The following is a 17,680-nucleotide window of genomic DNA, read 5'->3' as shown; positions in this document are numbered from 1 at the left end:
GGCCCATGAGGCATCTCCACAGACCCTGGAAGACAGACTCTGTGAAGAGTTTGGAAATTACTGACCCCAGGATGTCTAAGCTGAAGAGTACAAAGGGGCCCAGAGAGATAGAAAAGTTTTCCAAGGCCATGTGGTAAACCCAGGTGTCCTGTGTCCCAGTCCAGCAGGCCTTTCCCTCCATTGCCTCCCTCTCTTGGCAAAGTAAGACTAGAGCTACAGGCAGTTGCCTTAGTTGGAGGGCATTTATACAAGGTACAAGTGACTTCCGATTTGCTGAACACCTCAAATCGTTTATTGTCAAACCTAGCCAACCATCCTCAGGCCTTTAGGACTGCTGTGGTCCTGGGAAGCTTACAGGGCATTCTGCTTGATCTTGACCTTCTTGGGCTTGATGTTCATGCGTTTCCAGACTTCAGCTGTAGTGCGGTCTGCTTTGGTGATCCCACTGAAGTCGAGTGTAGTGATACGGGGCAGGGTGCACAGCACATATTGCCTGCGCGGAAGACTCGGGCTGGGGGCTAGCCCCCCCAACCCCCAATTCCCTTCCCCCTCCACTAGTTGCTGCTATCTTCCCTGACTGCAAGGAATGGAGGCGCTTGAGTATAGTTTGGGGGAGATTAAATTTATCCTGACTGATAGCAAGAAATACTTAAAGGTCTGCTACTTCCTTCGAAAGTCCAAGCATGACAGAAGAATGGGCTTGGATTTCTTGTCTCTCCTCTTCCTTTCCCTCAGGGGAGCCCAGCTGGAGCCTAGCTCTAGGGCAGGGCACTTACCTATACCCCTTCTCCTCCTCCATGGGGTTTCCATGGAGTGTGAGGCTCCGTAGCCGAGGGAGGACAGCCAGCTTGTTCACCTCGCTCAGGCGATGGATGCTGTTGCCGTGAAGGTAGATGACACTCAGGTTGCAGAAAGTTGTTAGGACCTGTTGGGGAAGGAAACTGAGAGCTAGGCTGGACAGGACCCTGGATCTATGTATGCTCAGGATTGACTCGCAGGCAGAGACAGAAGAATTTGGGAAACAACTTGCCCTCCACCCCAAACCCCACAGCCATACTGTATGACTCTAACCTACTTTCATTTACCTTTCAAAGGATATAGGGGAATCACACTGAAATAGAGCTGTGATCTGAGGGTCTGGGTACCAGCACTACCACTGACTTGCCAGGTGACTGGTCTCCCCTGCCTGTTTGAGCCTTAGTTGCCCCTTCACTGAAGACCTTTCTAGCTTTGGTGACTTACGATTCTATCATAGCAAGGGACATGAATACAGAGTATCATGCTAGGCATATAAGAGAAGCTTTTAAAATATTAATTAAATTGAGGCTGGGCATGGTGGCTCACGACTGTAATCCTAGCACTTTTGGAGGCAGAGGTGGGAGGATGGCTTGAGGCCAGGAATTAAAGACCAGCCTGAAAAAGAGTGAGACCCTGTCTCTATAAAAAATAGAAAAATTAGCCCGGCGTGGTGGCATGCGCAGTCCCAGCCACTTAGGAGGCTGAGGCAGGAGGATCGCCTGAGCCCAGGAGTTGGAGGGTGCAGTGAGCTGTGATGCCACTGCACTCTAGTCTGGGCAACGAAGTGAGAACCTGTCTCAAAAAAAAAAAAAAAAAAAAAGGAAAAATTAGTTCAATTGAGATCACTATACCAGGGGAACAGTTCCCAAGTCACGCTCCAGGTCCTTTTCCCTCTGATGGGAATCCTGGACTAGAAGAGGCCAAATTTTGTTTATTTCTTTTTTTTGAGACAGAGCCTCACTCTGTTGCCTGGGCTAGAGTGCCAAGTTTCTTTCTTTCTTTTTTTTGAGACTTTGTTGCTCAGGCTAAAGTGAGTGCGGTGGCGTCAGCCTAGCTCACGGCAACCTCAAACTCCTGGGCTCAAGCAATCCTCCTGTCTCAGCCTCCTGAGTAGCTGGGACTGCAGGCATGCGCCACCATGCCCGGCCCAAGTTTATTTCTTAAAGCGTGAATCTGAGTTCACAAAAAGTGCTATAGTTTTACTACCTACCTCTTCCACGTCAGAATAGCACAAGACAGTAGGCGCCCAATCACAACAGCTACATTTTACTTCAGCTTCCAGTATGCCAGTTGGTTACTATATTTTCATTTAATCCTCGCAAAACTTTTATGATGTTGGCATATTATCCCCATTTTTCAGACAGGGAGGCTGAAGTTTTGAGAGGTTAGGTAGCGTACCCAAAATCACACTGTAAGAGGCAAACCCAAGAGTTGAACCTACATCTGTGTGACCCCACACCCATGTACTTTGGACTGCAGCACGCTACCTGTTACTTCCCTGATAACGTGGGCGTGGAGAGGCTAGGGGCTGGACAAAGTGGCTGCAGGTTCCCCCTGACGGCTCCTAGGGCTAGAAACTCACAGGATCAATGGAAGTCAGGTCATTGAAGGACAGGTCAATCCAGGCCAGGTTCTGTGGATACGCTAGCAGCTGTGAAACCACCTCGTTGAAGTGTTCGAGGTCGTTGAGGACATTGTTATTCAGCCACAGGGACTGGGTCAGTGACTTCCCCGACTTTGAGTGCCTCAGTGGTCGTAGCCCTGGCCTCGGATCCTCGCTTACCAGATCTGTGGGGACAAAGTGAGGCTTGGATATATCTTTACTTTTCTGGTCTTTAGGGAGTGGGAAGGGACAGAGCTGGAAGATTAGCAGCCCAAGCTATAGCTGGAGGGGCTGGCAGGGCCATAGCCTTGTGCTTGAGTCTACTATGACCCTGCCCCACAGGTGCCAGCCATCAGAATAAGTTTAAACTAAGGGCCAAAGACTTCTGTCCCAAACTCTTGGCTTTCCAGGTCACACGGTCTTATGTTTATTGTATCATTGGGTCTTTGTATACCACACCCAGAGTGGGATTGTGGTGGGGAAAAACTATTCCCATTTTATAAATGAGGCAACTAAGAACCAGAGTTGTTGGGCTTGAACCAACAGATGACAGTACAAAATCCAGAATTATCTACTGGTAGGGCCTATAGAATTTACTTCAGTGGAACACACTCTAATGTCCTCCCTCCCTTCTGTTAATGTAGAGCACCTACAGTGTGCCATACACTGGATATAAAATGGTGAACAAAATGACAGACTGTGCCAGACTCATGAGTAACAGGGCAGGGATGAAGCAGACATTTGTGCCTGGGAGGAGCTGATGTGGAAAAGATGGGAACAAGCTGGCAATTAAGTGTGATAAGGGCTATATAACAGTTGTGGCAGCACAGAAAAGGGGCTCCTGACCCACTCTGGGAACTCGGGGAACTTACCCAGGGAAGCTGAAGCCTGAATCTCAGTGGCTTCGGAGATGTTCACCAGGTAAAGAAGGACAGGAACGATGGTAAGAACATGAACAAACGTGGTGTGCATGTGCATGTGTACACGCATATGTGTAGGCACTGCACAAGGGAGATGAGGAAAAAAGAAATGGGAGCCCAGTCATAAAAGTCTTGAATGTCAGGCTAAGGATCTTGGGACTTACCCTGTAGGTGATGGGAAGCCAATGGAATGTTTAAAGCAAAAGAGATTATTCAATTTTTTCATTTCAGAAAGATCACTCTGAAGCTTCAGTGTGGAATATGGATTTTAGGGGGTGGGTAGGACCAAAAGACCAATTTGGCTATTTCAGTCATCCAAGCAAGAGATGAGAGGAACATACAGCCAGCCTGATTTAATTGACTGGATGAAAAGATAGAAGAATATTTAAGGGTGGTGCCCAGTTTTTTTGTTTGAGTGACTGGGTGGATGCTAGTTCTATTAACTGGTAGGGGGTTATAAAAGGAGAAAGAGGACTAGGAAGATGATGTGTTCAGGCTTGGGTTTGGTGTGTTTGAAGTTCCTGTAGTACAAAGGTGGAAAAGCCAAGTAGGCAGTTGGATATGAAGGTCTGAAGTGCAGGAGACACAGTTGTGAGAATAATTAGCTTAGAGTGTGTACAAGTGTTAGGAAATAGATCAGACTGCTCAGGGAGAGTGAGGGTAGAGAGGAAAGTTGAGGAGGAAAGGGAGGTCCATTTAAAAAGTTAAATAATCAGAGAAGGAAAGGGTGAACCAGGAGAGAACAGTTTTAAAGATGTTCAGGGAACCTATAGTTTATATGATGAGTAAGGTCCAGGGAGATAAGGACTGAAAAGTAATTTTGACAACTCAGAAATCCCTGGTAACCGTGGTAAGGGGCTGTTTCAATGGAATGGCAAGGGCCTAGGGGCAGAAGCCAGATTTGAGTGAGTTCAAGAGTGAATGGATGGCTGGGAGCAATGGCTCATGCCTGTAATCCTAGCACTCTGGGAGGCCAAGGCAGGCAGATCAATCAAGGTCAGGAATTCAAAACCAGCCTGAGCAAGAGTGAGACCCCGTCTCTACTAAAAATAGAAATTAATTGGCTAACTAAAAATATATAGAAAAAATTAGCCAGGCATGGTGGCACATGCCTGTAGTCCCAGCTACTCGGGAGGCTGAGGCAGGAGGATCACTTGAGCCCAGGAGTTTGAGGTTGCTGTGAGCTAGGCTGATGCCATGGCACTCTAGCCTAGGCAACAGAGTGAGACTCTGTCTCAAAAAGAAAAAAAAAAAAAAAAAGCGAGAATGGGGAATAGAGCAATGTTAGAACTCCTCAGTATGGAATACCCCTGACCCTCAACTCCCTTCTTTTTTTTTGTTTTTGAGACAGTCTTGCTTTGTCACCCAGGCTAGAGTGCCGTGGCATAAGCCTAGCTCACAGTAACCTCAAACTTCTGGGCTCAATCCTCCTGCCTCAGCCTCGGCCTTCCAGAATGCTAGGATTACAGGTATGAGCCACTGCGCCCAGCCCCCTCTTCTTTTTAAAAATGAGATTGAGAAAGAGGATGGGCCTTGTCCAAGTTCATAGTCAGTGGCAGAGCCAGAAATAGACACCAGGTCTGGCTGAGGTGACTATATTTTTCTCATTGTCTGTAAGCTTTTCGTTACCAGTCTAAAGCTGCCTCTGGGGAAGGAAGTAGTTAGCATTGCTAGCCAGCTTGTCTCCACTGTCCCTTCAGCTCTCTTATTGGATGTGCCTGTCCCTTCCACCCAACATTAACTTCTTTTCCTCAGCTGCAGGTCAGGCAGCATCCACCAGATGGCTCTGTGTCTTAGTCCTGGAGTAAGCAGGACCTACTGCTGGGGCTTGAGGTTGCTGGAAGGTTACAGAATGAATACCAGAGCAGAGTACCCCAGCTCATGAATAAACTTGCCTTCCTCCCCACATCTCCTGAGAACACTGAAATGAAATGACACAGATGAGTAAAAATTAAGGTCATATAACCTCATATGAACTAGCACCCAGGATGATAATGTAGCAGCTTGAGAAATGCTACCAAGCGTGGGCTGATCCTAAGCTCCAAAGGAGCAACTGATGGGATGGAGTTGCCTAAAATTTGAGACTACCTGGAGCTTCTTTTATCAAGGATGGAGTGAGCTGTCCAGGCTGCTATAGTTTACTGCTCCCCTCATTCCACCAACATTGCCTGAGGATCTGTTAAAGCTTCCTTGTTCAGAATAAGCCAAGGCAGGTCTGAAAATTGGACCACAGGTATCAATGCTCAGTGAACTGGTAGGATTTAGCTTCAGAAAGACCTAGGGAAACCTCTGAAGGCCTGCCATTGCAACTTTTTCCATGTCTGTCCCCAGAAGGCAGGAGTCAGTTTGATATGAAGAACTGCCTTGTATCATCTCTCAACCCCATTATGGAAGGGGATGGTAGGTATGTATGGTGGGGGACTCCTTTAATACTGTGGGTGTGTGGGAGGTTAGAGGACTATTAGGTTGGTGGTAGTACAGATTAGATACCTTCTAAAATCACTGCCATTTCAGATTCTGTGATCCATCTACTGATTAATTCAACAAATAGTGTGCCAAGTACCCCCAAACTCTACCCCGTCTTCTAACCTGCTATAAATATGTTTTAGAAGCTCTGGGGAACCTGAAGGGACTCAGGCTTTCGGGGAATTGATATGCCTCACACACACACACTTAACCAAGGAGCACAGTGCCTGACATACACATTTATAAATATATGCTTAATAGGCACTCAGTAAATATTGAATTATTTAGTGAAGGGCAGGGCATCTGTATGGATTATGCTTTGTGCTGTAGAGTTAACCCTTCGTAGTAGTAGCTTGTCTTCCTTCATTCTGAGGACTCCACAGAGTCTCCTCCCTCAGAGTTGGGAATCCCATGATAGGAATATGGGTAAAGGCATGCTTTCCCCCTGTCTGTCACTTCAGTTGCCTTGTATATAGCTATTATTGCAGTTAAAATGAAACATGGACTATGTTAATCAGAAGTGACAAAGTATACAATAAAGATCACAGTGAGTGGGTGTGTGCTCATGAGAGAACAAACACGAGTTACCCTGTGGCTGATGCTAACCCAAGTAGTGCCCTAAATCCAAGCTAAGCTTAGTACCATTCGGCATCTTCCTGAGCTTAAAGGTGGCTACCAATTGCCTGAGAAAGAAAACCAAAGGCAGACAATGGGTCTAGGACAGTGACTCTTACCATTTTCTGTGAGGACAAATGCACTGATGCTTTCATGAAAGACTAGGTAACAAAAGCCAGGGATAACGGTGTGGTGGCATGCACTTGTAGTCTTAGCTACTCAGGAGGCTGAGGTGGGAGGATTGCTTGAGCCTAGAAGTTTGAGGCTGCAGTGAGCTATGATCACACCACTGCACTCCAGAATGGGCAACAGAGCAAGACCCTGCCTCAAAACAGTAAAAAATAAATTTAAAAATTAAAAAAAGTGGCCGAGTGCGGTAGCTCACACCTATAATCCTAGCACTCTGGGAGGCCAAGGCGAGTGGATCGCTTAAGGTGGATCGCTTTCGAGACCAGCCTGTGCAAGAGCGAGACCCCATCTCTACTAGAAATAGAAAGAAATTGGCCACCTAAAAGTATATAGAAAAAATTAGCCGGGCATGGTGGCACATGCCTGTAGTCCCAGCTACACGTGAGGCTGAGGCAGAAGGACTGCTTGAGCCCAGGAGTTTGAGGTTGCTGTGAGCTAGGCTAACACCATGGCACTCTAGCCTGGCAACACAGTGAGACTCTATCTCAAAAAAAAAAACAAAACAAAAAAAATTAAAAAAAGCAAGGGATGCTGGGCGCGGTGGCTCATGCCTGTAATCCTAGCACTCTGGGAGGTCGAGGCGGGTGGATTGCTCTAGGTTGGGAGTTCGAAACCATCCTGAGCGAGACCCTGTCTCTACTAAAAATAGAAATTAATTGACCAACTAAAAATATATATACAAAAAATTAGCCGGGCATGGTGGTGCATGCCTGTAGTCCCAGCTACTTGGGAGGCTGAGGCAGGAGGATCGCTTGAGCCCAGGAGTTTGAGGTTGCTGTGAGCCAGGCTGACGCCACGGCACTCACTCTAGCCAGGGCAACAAAAGTGAGACTCTGTCTCAAAAAAAAAAAAGCCAGGCGCGGTGGCTCACGCCTGTAATCCTAGCACTCTGGGAGGCTGAGGCGGGCAGATTGCTCGAGGTCAGGAGTTCGAAACCAGCCTGAGCAAGAGCGAGACCCTGTCTCTACTATAAATAGAAAGAAATTAATTGGCCAACTAATATATATATAAAATTAGCCGGGCATGGTGGCGCATGCCTGTAGTCTCAGCTACTTGGGAGGCTGAGGCAGCAGGATTGCTTGAGCCCAGGAGTTTGAGGTTGCTGTGAGCTAGGCTGACGCAACGGCACTCACTCTAGCCTGGGCAACAAGCGAGACTGTGTCTCAAAAAAAAAAAAAAAAAGCAAGGGATGAGACTCAGCATAGGTGGCTTATGCCTATAATCCTAGCACTTTATTTATTTTATTTATCTTATTTTTTTTAGCTGGGACTACAGGCATGTGCCACCATGCCCAGCTAAGTTTTTCTATATATATTAGTTGGCCAGTTAATTTCTTTCTACTTATAGTAGAGATGGGGTCTCGCTCTTGCTCAAGCTGGTTTCGAACTCCTGACCTCGAACGATCCACCCACCTCGGCCTCCCAGAGTGCTAGGATTACAGGCGTGAGCCACCGCGCCCGGGAATCCTAGCACTTTAGGAGGCCAATGCAGGAAGATTACTTGAGGCTAGGAGTTCAAAAGCAGCCTAGGTAATATGATGAGACCCTGTCTCTATAAAAAAATTTAAAAATTAGCCAACTCAGGAAGATTATTGCATAAGCCTAGGAGTTCGAGGTTTCAGTGAGCTATGATTGCACCACTGCACTCTAGCCTAGGTGACAGAGCAAGACTGTCTCTAAAACAACAACAACAAAAACATTGGAAATACCACAGTTTGTTGATAATGAGACCCCTCATTTTTTAACAGTCAGAAAAAGCTTGTGTACCCAGATAGTGAAGATAGAGTTCTGCCTACTCTGCAGCAGCCTGTTTTCTTTTCACTAGTTTCCTCTCTTCAGGTAAAAACAGGGGAATAAAACTACTGGCTGATATATATTGGCTTTGTGTTTTCTTCCACCTGACTTTCCTGCTGTAGCCTGGCTTCTTTTGAAGATGATCAACTATTCAGAGCCCCCTGGTTCCTTTCAGACTTGCTTTTAAACTTCCGCCCCCCGCCCCCCAAGACAACAACACATCTGCAAGCATATGGGAAGACTGTTTTTAGGCTTTTAAATAGAAGGCTGTGGTTTCTCCCTAGGGGTCACACTGGGCCTGCTGCCGCCTTGGTGAGTAGAGTGCTGTGCTCTGGGGGCTGACCTGGGATGATATGGATGCTTCTGAAGGAGTAGTCAAGAGGGGGCTCCTGCACCAAAGTGTTCATATAGTCTCTTCTGCTCATAGTTCAGGCCATCATTCAGCAGGTATAAGCATGTGTCCTCGGAGTCTAGGTTCAGCCTGGGAGAACAGAGAAGGACAGGTGTTTCAAGGACATGGGGCATCGGCCTTCCCCATAGCCTGCTTTCTACCCTTTACTACTCTAGGCCTGCCTAGCTGCATTTCTATTTTAAGATATTAATCTTAAAAAAAACTCATTTGATAGTTATAATATCCATTTCTATTTTCCAGATGAAGAAACTGAGACCCAAAGGGTAAAAGGACTTGCCCAGAGTTAAGCCAATGAGTCAGTTGTGGACTGCAGTCAGTGTCCTCAATCATCCTCTGGAGACCCATTATGCTACTCCACAGTAGTTACCATGGAGACTGTCTTGGTACCTACCCTCTGTTGACATCAACTGGGCTATTCTATTGCTTAACAAACTCCTGGGGGCTTGCACTGAATCTGGTTGGTGCCTGACAGCCCTTTTCAGTTTGACCCAGCTGGGGATTTGCTACCTTCTCTGCTCAGCTTGTCTGTCAACCCCATTACCTTTCCATCCAGAGACCCTACTTTCAGCCACATCCTGAAAGTAGTCACACATATAGTAATAGAAACAGACACACTCTCGCATAAAACCAGTCTACCTCTCACTCACCTGTCACTGATGCCTGAAACTCCACCATTAGGGATTCATTCCTTTGGGTTTAGGGATTGTTCCCTGTTAAAATGGAAATACCCCCTGAGAGGGGTGAACATAATGTTATCAGTCTTTGCAATGAGGTGTGAATTGTCTTAACAAATCCTTTCCAAATTCTTAGCCAAAGTAAAGCTGAAGACAGGTTTTCCTGGAGACTGGAAAGAGCCATGAGAATACTACTCACCTGGGAGGAAGAGAGCTGACAACACACTTTACCAAGGGGTTTGTATGTGAATCATACAAACATAAAACAGACAGACTGTCAAGGACAAAGATTTCTCCGAGTCTACCTCCCTTTTCTGATTCCATCCACTGCTGTCACCTCTGCATTATTACTTCACCCGCTTTCCAAAAGGATTTGGAGTTTACAATAATAACATAAGACAGGATGATTTGTAGAATAGTGCTGTCCAACAGAAATATAACATGAGTCATAAGTGCAAGCCAGATATAGTTTTTTTCGCATGTGTAAAATTTTCTAGTAGCCATAAGAAAAATGAAACAGGTGAAGTTAATTTTAATATATTTTACTTAACCCAATATATCCAAAATATCATTGAACATGTAATCAGTATTAAAAATTATTGATATATTTTACACTTATAGCACATCCTAGTTTGGATTAGCTACCTGTTAAGTGCTCAGTTGCCACATGTGACTAGTGGCTACCATATTGGACAGTGTAGATGTAGAAAATTAAAAATGGGTCCTGGCCGGGCGTGGTGGCTCACGCCTGTAATCCTAGCACTCTGGGAGGCCGAGGCGGGCGGATTGCTCAAGGTCAGGAGTTCGAAACCAGCCTGAGCGAGACCCCGTCTCTACCAAAAATAGAAATAAAAATTAATTGACCAACTAAAAATATATATACAAAAAAAAAAATTAGCTGGGCATGGTGGCGCATGCCTGTAGTCCCAGCTACTCGGGAGGCTGAGGGAGTAGGATCGCTGAGCCCCGGAGATTGAGGTTGCTATGAGCCAGGCTGACCCCACGGCACTCACACTAGCCTGGGCAACAAAGTGAGACTCTGTCTCAAAAAAAAAAAAAAAGAAAATTAAAAATGGAAGAGAAAGATCAGAAACTGGATTAAAGGAAGAGCAAAATGTACCCGAGACTTTAGGAATCTAAGCCTATATTTAGCTCTGAAATCCCTGGCAGCCAAAATACATAAGGGAAACTTTGGGATATGCAGTTCTCATCACTGGGTTCAAAGAAGAATTACTTTGTATGCAGAAACAATGAAATTGGCAAGTATTCTTAAAATGGAATTTTTGTTAAAAAAACAAGGACCTGGTAGCTTGTAGTTCAGTTTAAGCTTAATTAAAACAGTTGAAGTAAATTCCTTGTTTGGTGATTTAACATATGTAAGGATAGAGTTTAACAAGTTTAGAGGACTGGAAAGTGAATGTCTATCTCAAAAAGTAGCAATTCTGCCGGGTGCGGTGGCTCACGCCTGTAATCCTAGCTCTCTGGGAGGCCGAGGCGGCGGTTTGCTTGAGGTCAGGAGTTCAAAACCAGCCTGAGCAAGACCGAGACCCCGTCTCTACTATAAATAGAAATAAATTAATTGGCCAATAATATATATAGAAAAAATTAGCCGGGCATGGTGGCACATGCCTGTAGTCCCAGCCACTTGGGAGGCTGAGGCAGAAGGATTGCTTGAGCCCAGGAGTTTGAGGTTGCTGTGAGCTAGGCTGATGCCATGGCACTCACTCTAGCCTAGGCAACAAAGTGAGACTCTGTCTCAAAAAAAAAAAAAAAAAAGTAGCAATTCCAACTGAGTTTTGGGGAAGTGTTGGCTTGAGTCAGTTCACAGCTAAATTCTCTGTTATTGACTGTCCCTGTGGGCATGGGTTGTTGATTAGGTAGGCCTGAATCTTTTAGATATCAGATCTATAGGCAGACACAAAGAACAAATTATTCCTTTAGAAATAGAGGAACCTGGTTTGTGCTTTGCAGAAGTAGAGGAAGCTAGTTTAGACAGATGTCCATCCCACTAAACCTACAACAGGGCCTTTCAACGAGATTGGATACTTTTCTCAAATCTGGGTTGGGACCCCAGAGTTCTACATCACTGAACATGGATTTTGGCTTAAAATACTAAAGGACAGATTTTTACTGTTAGTCTCCTTGACAATTAGAGGAACCCAGTACAGTTCCTAAGAACTTCTGGTTTTGTTAGCACTGGCTCCTGATGCATTTTCTGAATGAGTCAGTATTAAAAATGGTACCTCAAGGAGCTGGATAAATTTGCTGGTAGGAAAGGGTTATTAGTCTTCTCCATCTAAACAGTAGCCCAGGGGTAATCACTCTGATTCTCCCCATGTGTACAGTAAATAAACCTCTTCCTATTTTTTTTTTTTTTTTGAGACAGAGTCTTGCTTTGTTGCCCAGGCTAGAGTGAGTGCCGTGGCATCAGCCTAGCTCACAGCAACCTCAAACTCCTGGGCTCAAGCAATCCTCCTGCCTCAGCCTCCCAAGTAGCTGGGACTACAGGCATGCGCTACCATGCCCGGCTAATTTTTTCTATATATATTAGTTGGCCAATTAATTTCTTTCTATTTATAGTAGAGACGGGGTCTCGCTCTTGCTCAGGCTGGTTTTGACCTCCTGACCTGGAGCAATTTGCCTGCCTCTGCCTCCCAGAGTGCTAGGATTACAGGCGTGAGCCACCGCGCCCAGCTACCTCTTCCTATTATTAAAAAAAAACCAAAAAACAGCCCAGGCTGTGAGCTAGTATCATCTCTTTTTTTTTTTTTTTTTTGAGACAGAATCTCACTTTGTTGCCCAGGCTAGAGTGAGTGCCATGGCGTCAGCCTCGCTCACAGCAACCTCAATCTCCTGGGCTCAAGCGATCCTCCTGCCTCAGCCTCCTGAGTAGCTAGGACTACAGACATGCGCCACCATGCCCGGCTAATTTTTTCTATATATATTAGTTGGCCAATTAATTCCTTTCTATTTATAGTAGAGACGGGGTCTCGGTCTTGCTCAGGTTGGTTTTGAACTCCTGACCTCGAGCAATCCACCCGCCTCGGCCTCCCAGAGTGCTAGGATTACAGGCGTGAGCCACCGCGCCCGGCTATCATGTCTTATTTAACACAGAAACTGGTTTACAGCAGGTACTCAGGAAATGTTTGTGGGATGAATGAATGAGAAACTGCCAAGTAAGATGATTTCTGTTTTGGGAGAGTTGATGCTAAGCTGTTCTAACAATTGGTTCCAGGTTCAGCTGTTTCAGTCCACACCTCATTCACAGTAAGATATTCAGTTCAATTCTGCAAACATTTGTTGAGTGCCTGCTGCCCTGTGCTTGACCAGAAGGAATGAAGCCAAGATACAAATAATAGAACCCTGTCATGAGCACAGAAAGAACTGCTGGGTTTCTATTGATTGTGGCAAACCAGCCTGCATCCAGTTCCAAACTAACAGCTGCCCACTTAGTGAATACTCTCATGTTTCCACACTCAGCTCTAGTGTACCCTCCTCTATAAAGCCTTTTAAAAATATTTCATTTATTAATAAATTATAATTATTTTCTTTTTCAACAACCATGCAAGCTTGGAATATAAAGCCTTTCTTTTCCAGATAAAATTGACCAATGCGCCCTATGTTAGATTGATTGCTTTGATGATCCCTATTAATGGTCTTTCCTGTGTCCATCCCTTTTTGCATATAACTTTGTAGTTCCATCCCACTCTGATGCTGGGCTCAGCCACATGACTTGTTTTGGCCAGTGGAATGTTGATAAACATGAAGCAAACAGAAGCTTTAAGAGGGGGCTTGCCCTCTTGCTCTTTGCCAATGCCATGAGAACATGGCTGGCCTGCTGGAGGGATATGACAGATGTGCAGGTAAGAGACATATGAAAGAGAACCAGTGATCCCAGCTGAGGCCATCTTAGATTAGCCTACAGTCAGCCTACTACCAGTGAAGATCAGAAGAGTCACCCAACCCACATGAGTGAGCCCAGTCAAGACGGGAAGAACCATCCAGGTGACTCAAAAATTTAGAAGCAATAATAAATGCTTATTGTTTTAAGCCACTGTGTCTGCATGGTTTGTTACACAGCAATAGCTAACTGATGCATACCCCCCACTGTACTTTGAACAAAACTTTTTCGCAGCCTGTTTTCTCATCTGTGAAATGGAGATAAATCCTACCATGAGAACTGCTGTATATCCTGCAGCAGATGCTCCGTAAATGGAAGCAGTTCTCTCTGTACTCATTTCTTTATAACCTACTTTATATTTCCCTCCCTGCAAGTTTGAGGACAGGGACAAGAAGTCAGACTTCTTCTTTCTGTCCACCATTACACTACATGGAACCTGGCAAAGATGCATATTCACTAAAGGCTTGATGGACAAATTAATAAATAGAAAAATGAAAGGAGAAATGAAGGAATAAATGGTGTCTTCAAGCTGTTGCAGCTGTCTCCAATCTTTATGGCATTAGGGACTGGTTTTATAGAAGACAGTGTTTTCACAGACAGGGGTGTGGAGGCAATGATGGTGAGCTATGGGGAGTGACAGTAAATACAGATGAAGCTTCGCTCATTTGCCTACGGCTTACTGCCCACTGCTTGGTGCTCATTGTGTGGCCCAGTACCAGTCCACAGCCTGGGGGTTGGAGACCAAAGACATAGAGTACCTGACAGCTAGGGAGAAGTGACAAAGGCTTAATGTTGCCTTGCTCGCTCCTGTGGCTGTGTTTTTGGAGTCAGTCTTTCCCAGCTGCTATTCTGGCTTATAACCAGGAGACAGATCTCAGCACGTTTACCACTCCAGACTGAATGACCTGACCTGATGAATGACAGGGTTAGGGGCATACCTGCCTTGTTTTGGAATTCCAAAATTCCAACTGAATTTTTCTTTTCCAAACAGCTAAATATTTTTAATTGCCTTTTTTTTATTGTAATAGTTAACATGATAGCTGAATAAAATCAAACATAAACAAGTATATCAAGTAGAAACTGAAAGTCTGAATCTCCATTAACAGTTTGGGAATATAACCTAGAATGTGATATATAATAAGATTATGTATATATATTTTAAAATACTGTCTATTCCTTTATAACCCTATTTTTTTCTTTCCAAAGTGTTGTATACTCCCTTACCCTTTTAATGGCTGCAGAGTATTCCATAGTACGTATCATACTTTAACATTATTTACTTAATTTAACTTTAACCAATCCCAAATTGGCAGAAATTTGTTTTCAGTTTTTGGAAATTACTAACAACTGGAATTTGATTTGTAGCTAGCCTATTCCTGCCCTCTCTCAGGCAAGCAGAAACATGATGGCACAGGAAGCTTTGAGGAATAATCAGATAAGATCTGATAGGAGATTCAACAGCTTAGCCTAGAGAGTTTCTGTTTATTGGCTACAGGTGGAAGAAAAATCAAATGCCATGAAAAATCTGCCACATAATATAATAATATATTCTGGGAGGTTATATTCCTAGGTTTCAAAGGGAGGCCAAGATTCAGCCTGGATCCTGCCCACCTCTCTACTCCCATTTCTTATCCTCACCTCCAATTCTGCCGTCCAGCCAAGTGCAACTACTCACAGTAAGTTCCCTGCACCTGCCTCTGGGCGTCTGGAACAGTTTCTCCTTCCAGCTTTCTCTGCTTGAAATATAGTTTCTTCCTTCCTTTGCCTTGCTAATTCTTACCTCAGGGCTCAGCTCAGGTTTCAACTTTTCTTCTTCTTTTGTTTTTTTAGGGACAGGGTCTTGCTATGTTGCCCAGGTTGGAATACAGTGGCATGACCAAAGCTCACTGTAACCTTGAATTCCTGGACTCAAGCCATCTTTCTGGCTCAGCCTCCCAAGTAGCTGGGACTACAGGCATGCACTACCATACTTGGCTAATTTATTCATTTAATTTTTTTGTTAATTTTTATACAGACAGGGTCTCACTATGTTGCCCTGAAATTATCTTCTTACTATTTATATGTCCATAAACTCCACCAGGGCAGGAACTATGTTTTTCTCATAGTTGTATCTCATAGTGGTGGCAAGTAGTAGGTGCTTAACAAATATATAAAAAATTGCAACTGAATAACAGTATAAAGGAGAGGGACATGAGGTTGCTGAGCAATAGTCTTCAGGAATTACTTCCTAAAGAAGTGATTGAGAGAAATCTAAAGGATAAGTATAAATTAGCCATAGCAAGGGGCAAAGATGAGCATTCCAGGCAGAAGTAACAGCTATATGCAAAGGTTCTGTGGTGGGAGGGTACTTGAAAGAGAAGGAGGATGTATGGTTAGACTAGAGTCTGGAGATATGGGAGCAATAGGAAGCCACAAAGTATATATTTAAATGGAAGGTGGGTGGGGAGAGTGAACAATATCAGATTTGCATTTGGATGGATTACTTCCACAGTATTTAAAATGGCTAGGAGGGAAGGCAAGAAAGATGTGATGACTAGGTGAAACAGGAAGTTAAGCTGGCAGGACTTCATGATCCATGGGAAAGAGATGTATTAAGGATAACTCTCAGGGTTTTGGCTTGTGAATATTGTGGATAAAGGTGGGAACATTGGAAGAGATCCAGGCTTGGAGCAAAGGGTTGGAGTGCATAGAAATTATGAGTTCAGTTTCTGAAATGTTGAGTTTGCATTGCCTTTGAGATATCCTGAAGGAGATGTCTTGGTGGCAACTGGCTATACATATCTGGAGGTCAAAGATGAGGGCTGGGCTGGAGATACACACTTGTGTATATCTGCATGCAGTTGGTAAATGAAGTTGTGGTATGGATAAGAGTACTCAAGTGGAGAATATAGACTATGGCAGGAAGCAGGCATAGGAACAACCCTGGAAGAACTGTGAGATAGTCAGTGAACCAATCAAGGCCAGGTAGCGGCCAGCCACAAGCCAACTGATCAAGGCAGCTTCATACATGGGTGCCATGTTAGCCAGATTGCTTTCTGTTTAATTTATTTAAAATGTTCAATTCCCACTGTCTTCAGTCTCTCTAGTTCCTTCTCCCCATTAAAACTTTCACAGAAGGACTTGAAATTTATTCAGGCTTAAGTGTAAATAACCCAAAATAGGCAACACAGGTTCCCCTTCCCTGGGGCAGTTTAACCTATTTCCTCCAAACAGTACAAAAGCTATAGAGGTAGCAAGCTCAAGCTAAAGAGACTTGGTTGGAAGTTGGGGAACTGGGGTCTAGTTCTAGCTCTGTCACTGATTTAGTGTGTGGCCTTGGACAAGTCACTTCTCCTCTCTGGGTTTCAGTTTTCCAATCTATGAAATGGGGATAAATATCCTTCACTCAGAGCTGTCATGTTATCAAAAGACAGTGAAAGCGCTGGATAAGTTGCTAAATGTAACAGATCTGTCACAAGGACAGTACAAGGAATGAAGCTTGAAAAGAAGCAGAGAGCTTCGAGAAGCAGACCACGGAGGAGGTGTAGGGAGAAAAGGTAATTTAGGGACAGTATTCTTAATGAGTATGTGAGGGAGAATCCTGCAGAGTCTCTGAGAGGGGGTCTTCTGTCTTGGAAGAGGAAGAAAAGAGGCACTTCAAGCCCCATAAAGTTGCCTACATCTTCAGAATTTAGGACTGTGATTTACTCTAATGCTACTCCCTTGTCTTGAAGAGGGTCTCAGTTCCTCAGAGGAAAACCAACCCCATGTTTGAGGGCGTTTCCGATTTCCCAAGGTGTGTCTGGGACTTGAGGTATCCGTATTTGGGGGTCCCATGTTTGCGTTGGGGGAGGCTCTTAAGCAATCCCAAATCTGTATGGGTATCTATCTCCTGCAGCCTTCCCGTTCACTGTCCCCACATGGGTGTTGTGACTTGTTCACTGTGAAAAGGGGTGAGGGTTAGGGGGTGGAGATCTCAGGTCTGGTGAGTAGAGAAGTTTCTAGTCTTTCCATGGTGCCCTTTCCCTCTCCACAGAGCTCTTGTTCCCTACAGCAGGTTTCCGGTTTTTCCGCCCTACTTACCAGCAGTTGCTTTCTCTCCAGCCTTAGCGTCACACTATCTCAGGGTTACTCGGAGTAACTCCATGGCAACTGTCTTCGTCACCACGTCCCGGCCAGCGCCGTAAGTGCTGCCGCGATGCCTACCGGGACCTGTAGTTCCTCGGGGCGGGGCTACAAGGCCGCGGGTGGTGCTGGGATTTGAAGTTCCTTTTGCCTTCATGGTCAGGCCATTGTCCGGAAATAGTGAAACCCCTCTCCCTTCCCAGTG

General features: G+C 44.9%; 1 protein-coding gene across 8 annotated transcripts; it reads right to left on the bottom strand.

The window, feature by feature from the left end:
• Nucleotides 1-269: 269 nt before the first annotated feature.
• LRRC51 (leucine rich repeat containing 51) lies at nucleotides 270-17,558 on the bottom strand. 8 transcript variants are annotated; one of them, XM_076002277.1, is made up of 8 exons: nucleotides 17,434-17,546; nucleotides 9,670-9,891; nucleotides 9,444-9,527; nucleotides 8,728-8,865; nucleotides 3,274-3,402; nucleotides 2,381-2,586; nucleotides 777-925; nucleotides 270-493 (listed from the first exon to the last, which is right to left on the bottom strand). In XM_076002277.1, the coding sequence occupies exons 4-8, from the start codon at nucleotides 8,807-8,809 to the stop codon at nucleotides 352-354; spliced, it is 708 nt and encodes a 235-aa protein (XP_075858392.1). In that variant the 5' UTR covers nucleotides 8,810-8,865; nucleotides 9,444-9,527; nucleotides 9,670-9,891; nucleotides 17,434-17,546; the 3' UTR covers nucleotides 270-351. The 8 variants fall into 8 exon arrangements, with proteins under 8 accessions (XP_075858392.1, XP_012600408.2, XP_075858394.1 ...); XM_012744954.3 differs by lacking the exon at nucleotides 9,670-9,891 and having other exon boundaries at nucleotides 17,434-17,558; XM_076002279.1 differs by lacking the exons at nucleotides 9,444-9,527; nucleotides 9,670-9,891 and adding an exon at nucleotides 5,410-5,536 and having other exon boundaries at nucleotides 17,434-17,542.
• Between the last annotated feature and the right edge of the window lie 122 nt (nucleotides 17,559-17,680).

Source organism: Microcebus murinus, chromosome 4, assembly GCF_040939455.1.
Source record: "Microcebus murinus isolate Inina chromosome 4, M.murinus_Inina_mat1.0, whole genome shotgun sequence".
Taxonomy (NCBI): Eukaryota; Metazoa; Chordata; class Mammalia; order Primates; family Cheirogaleidae; genus Microcebus; species Microcebus murinus.
The sequence above is the reverse complement of the archived record's forward strand: the minus strand, read 5'-3'. Positions and strand labels throughout refer to the sequence as shown.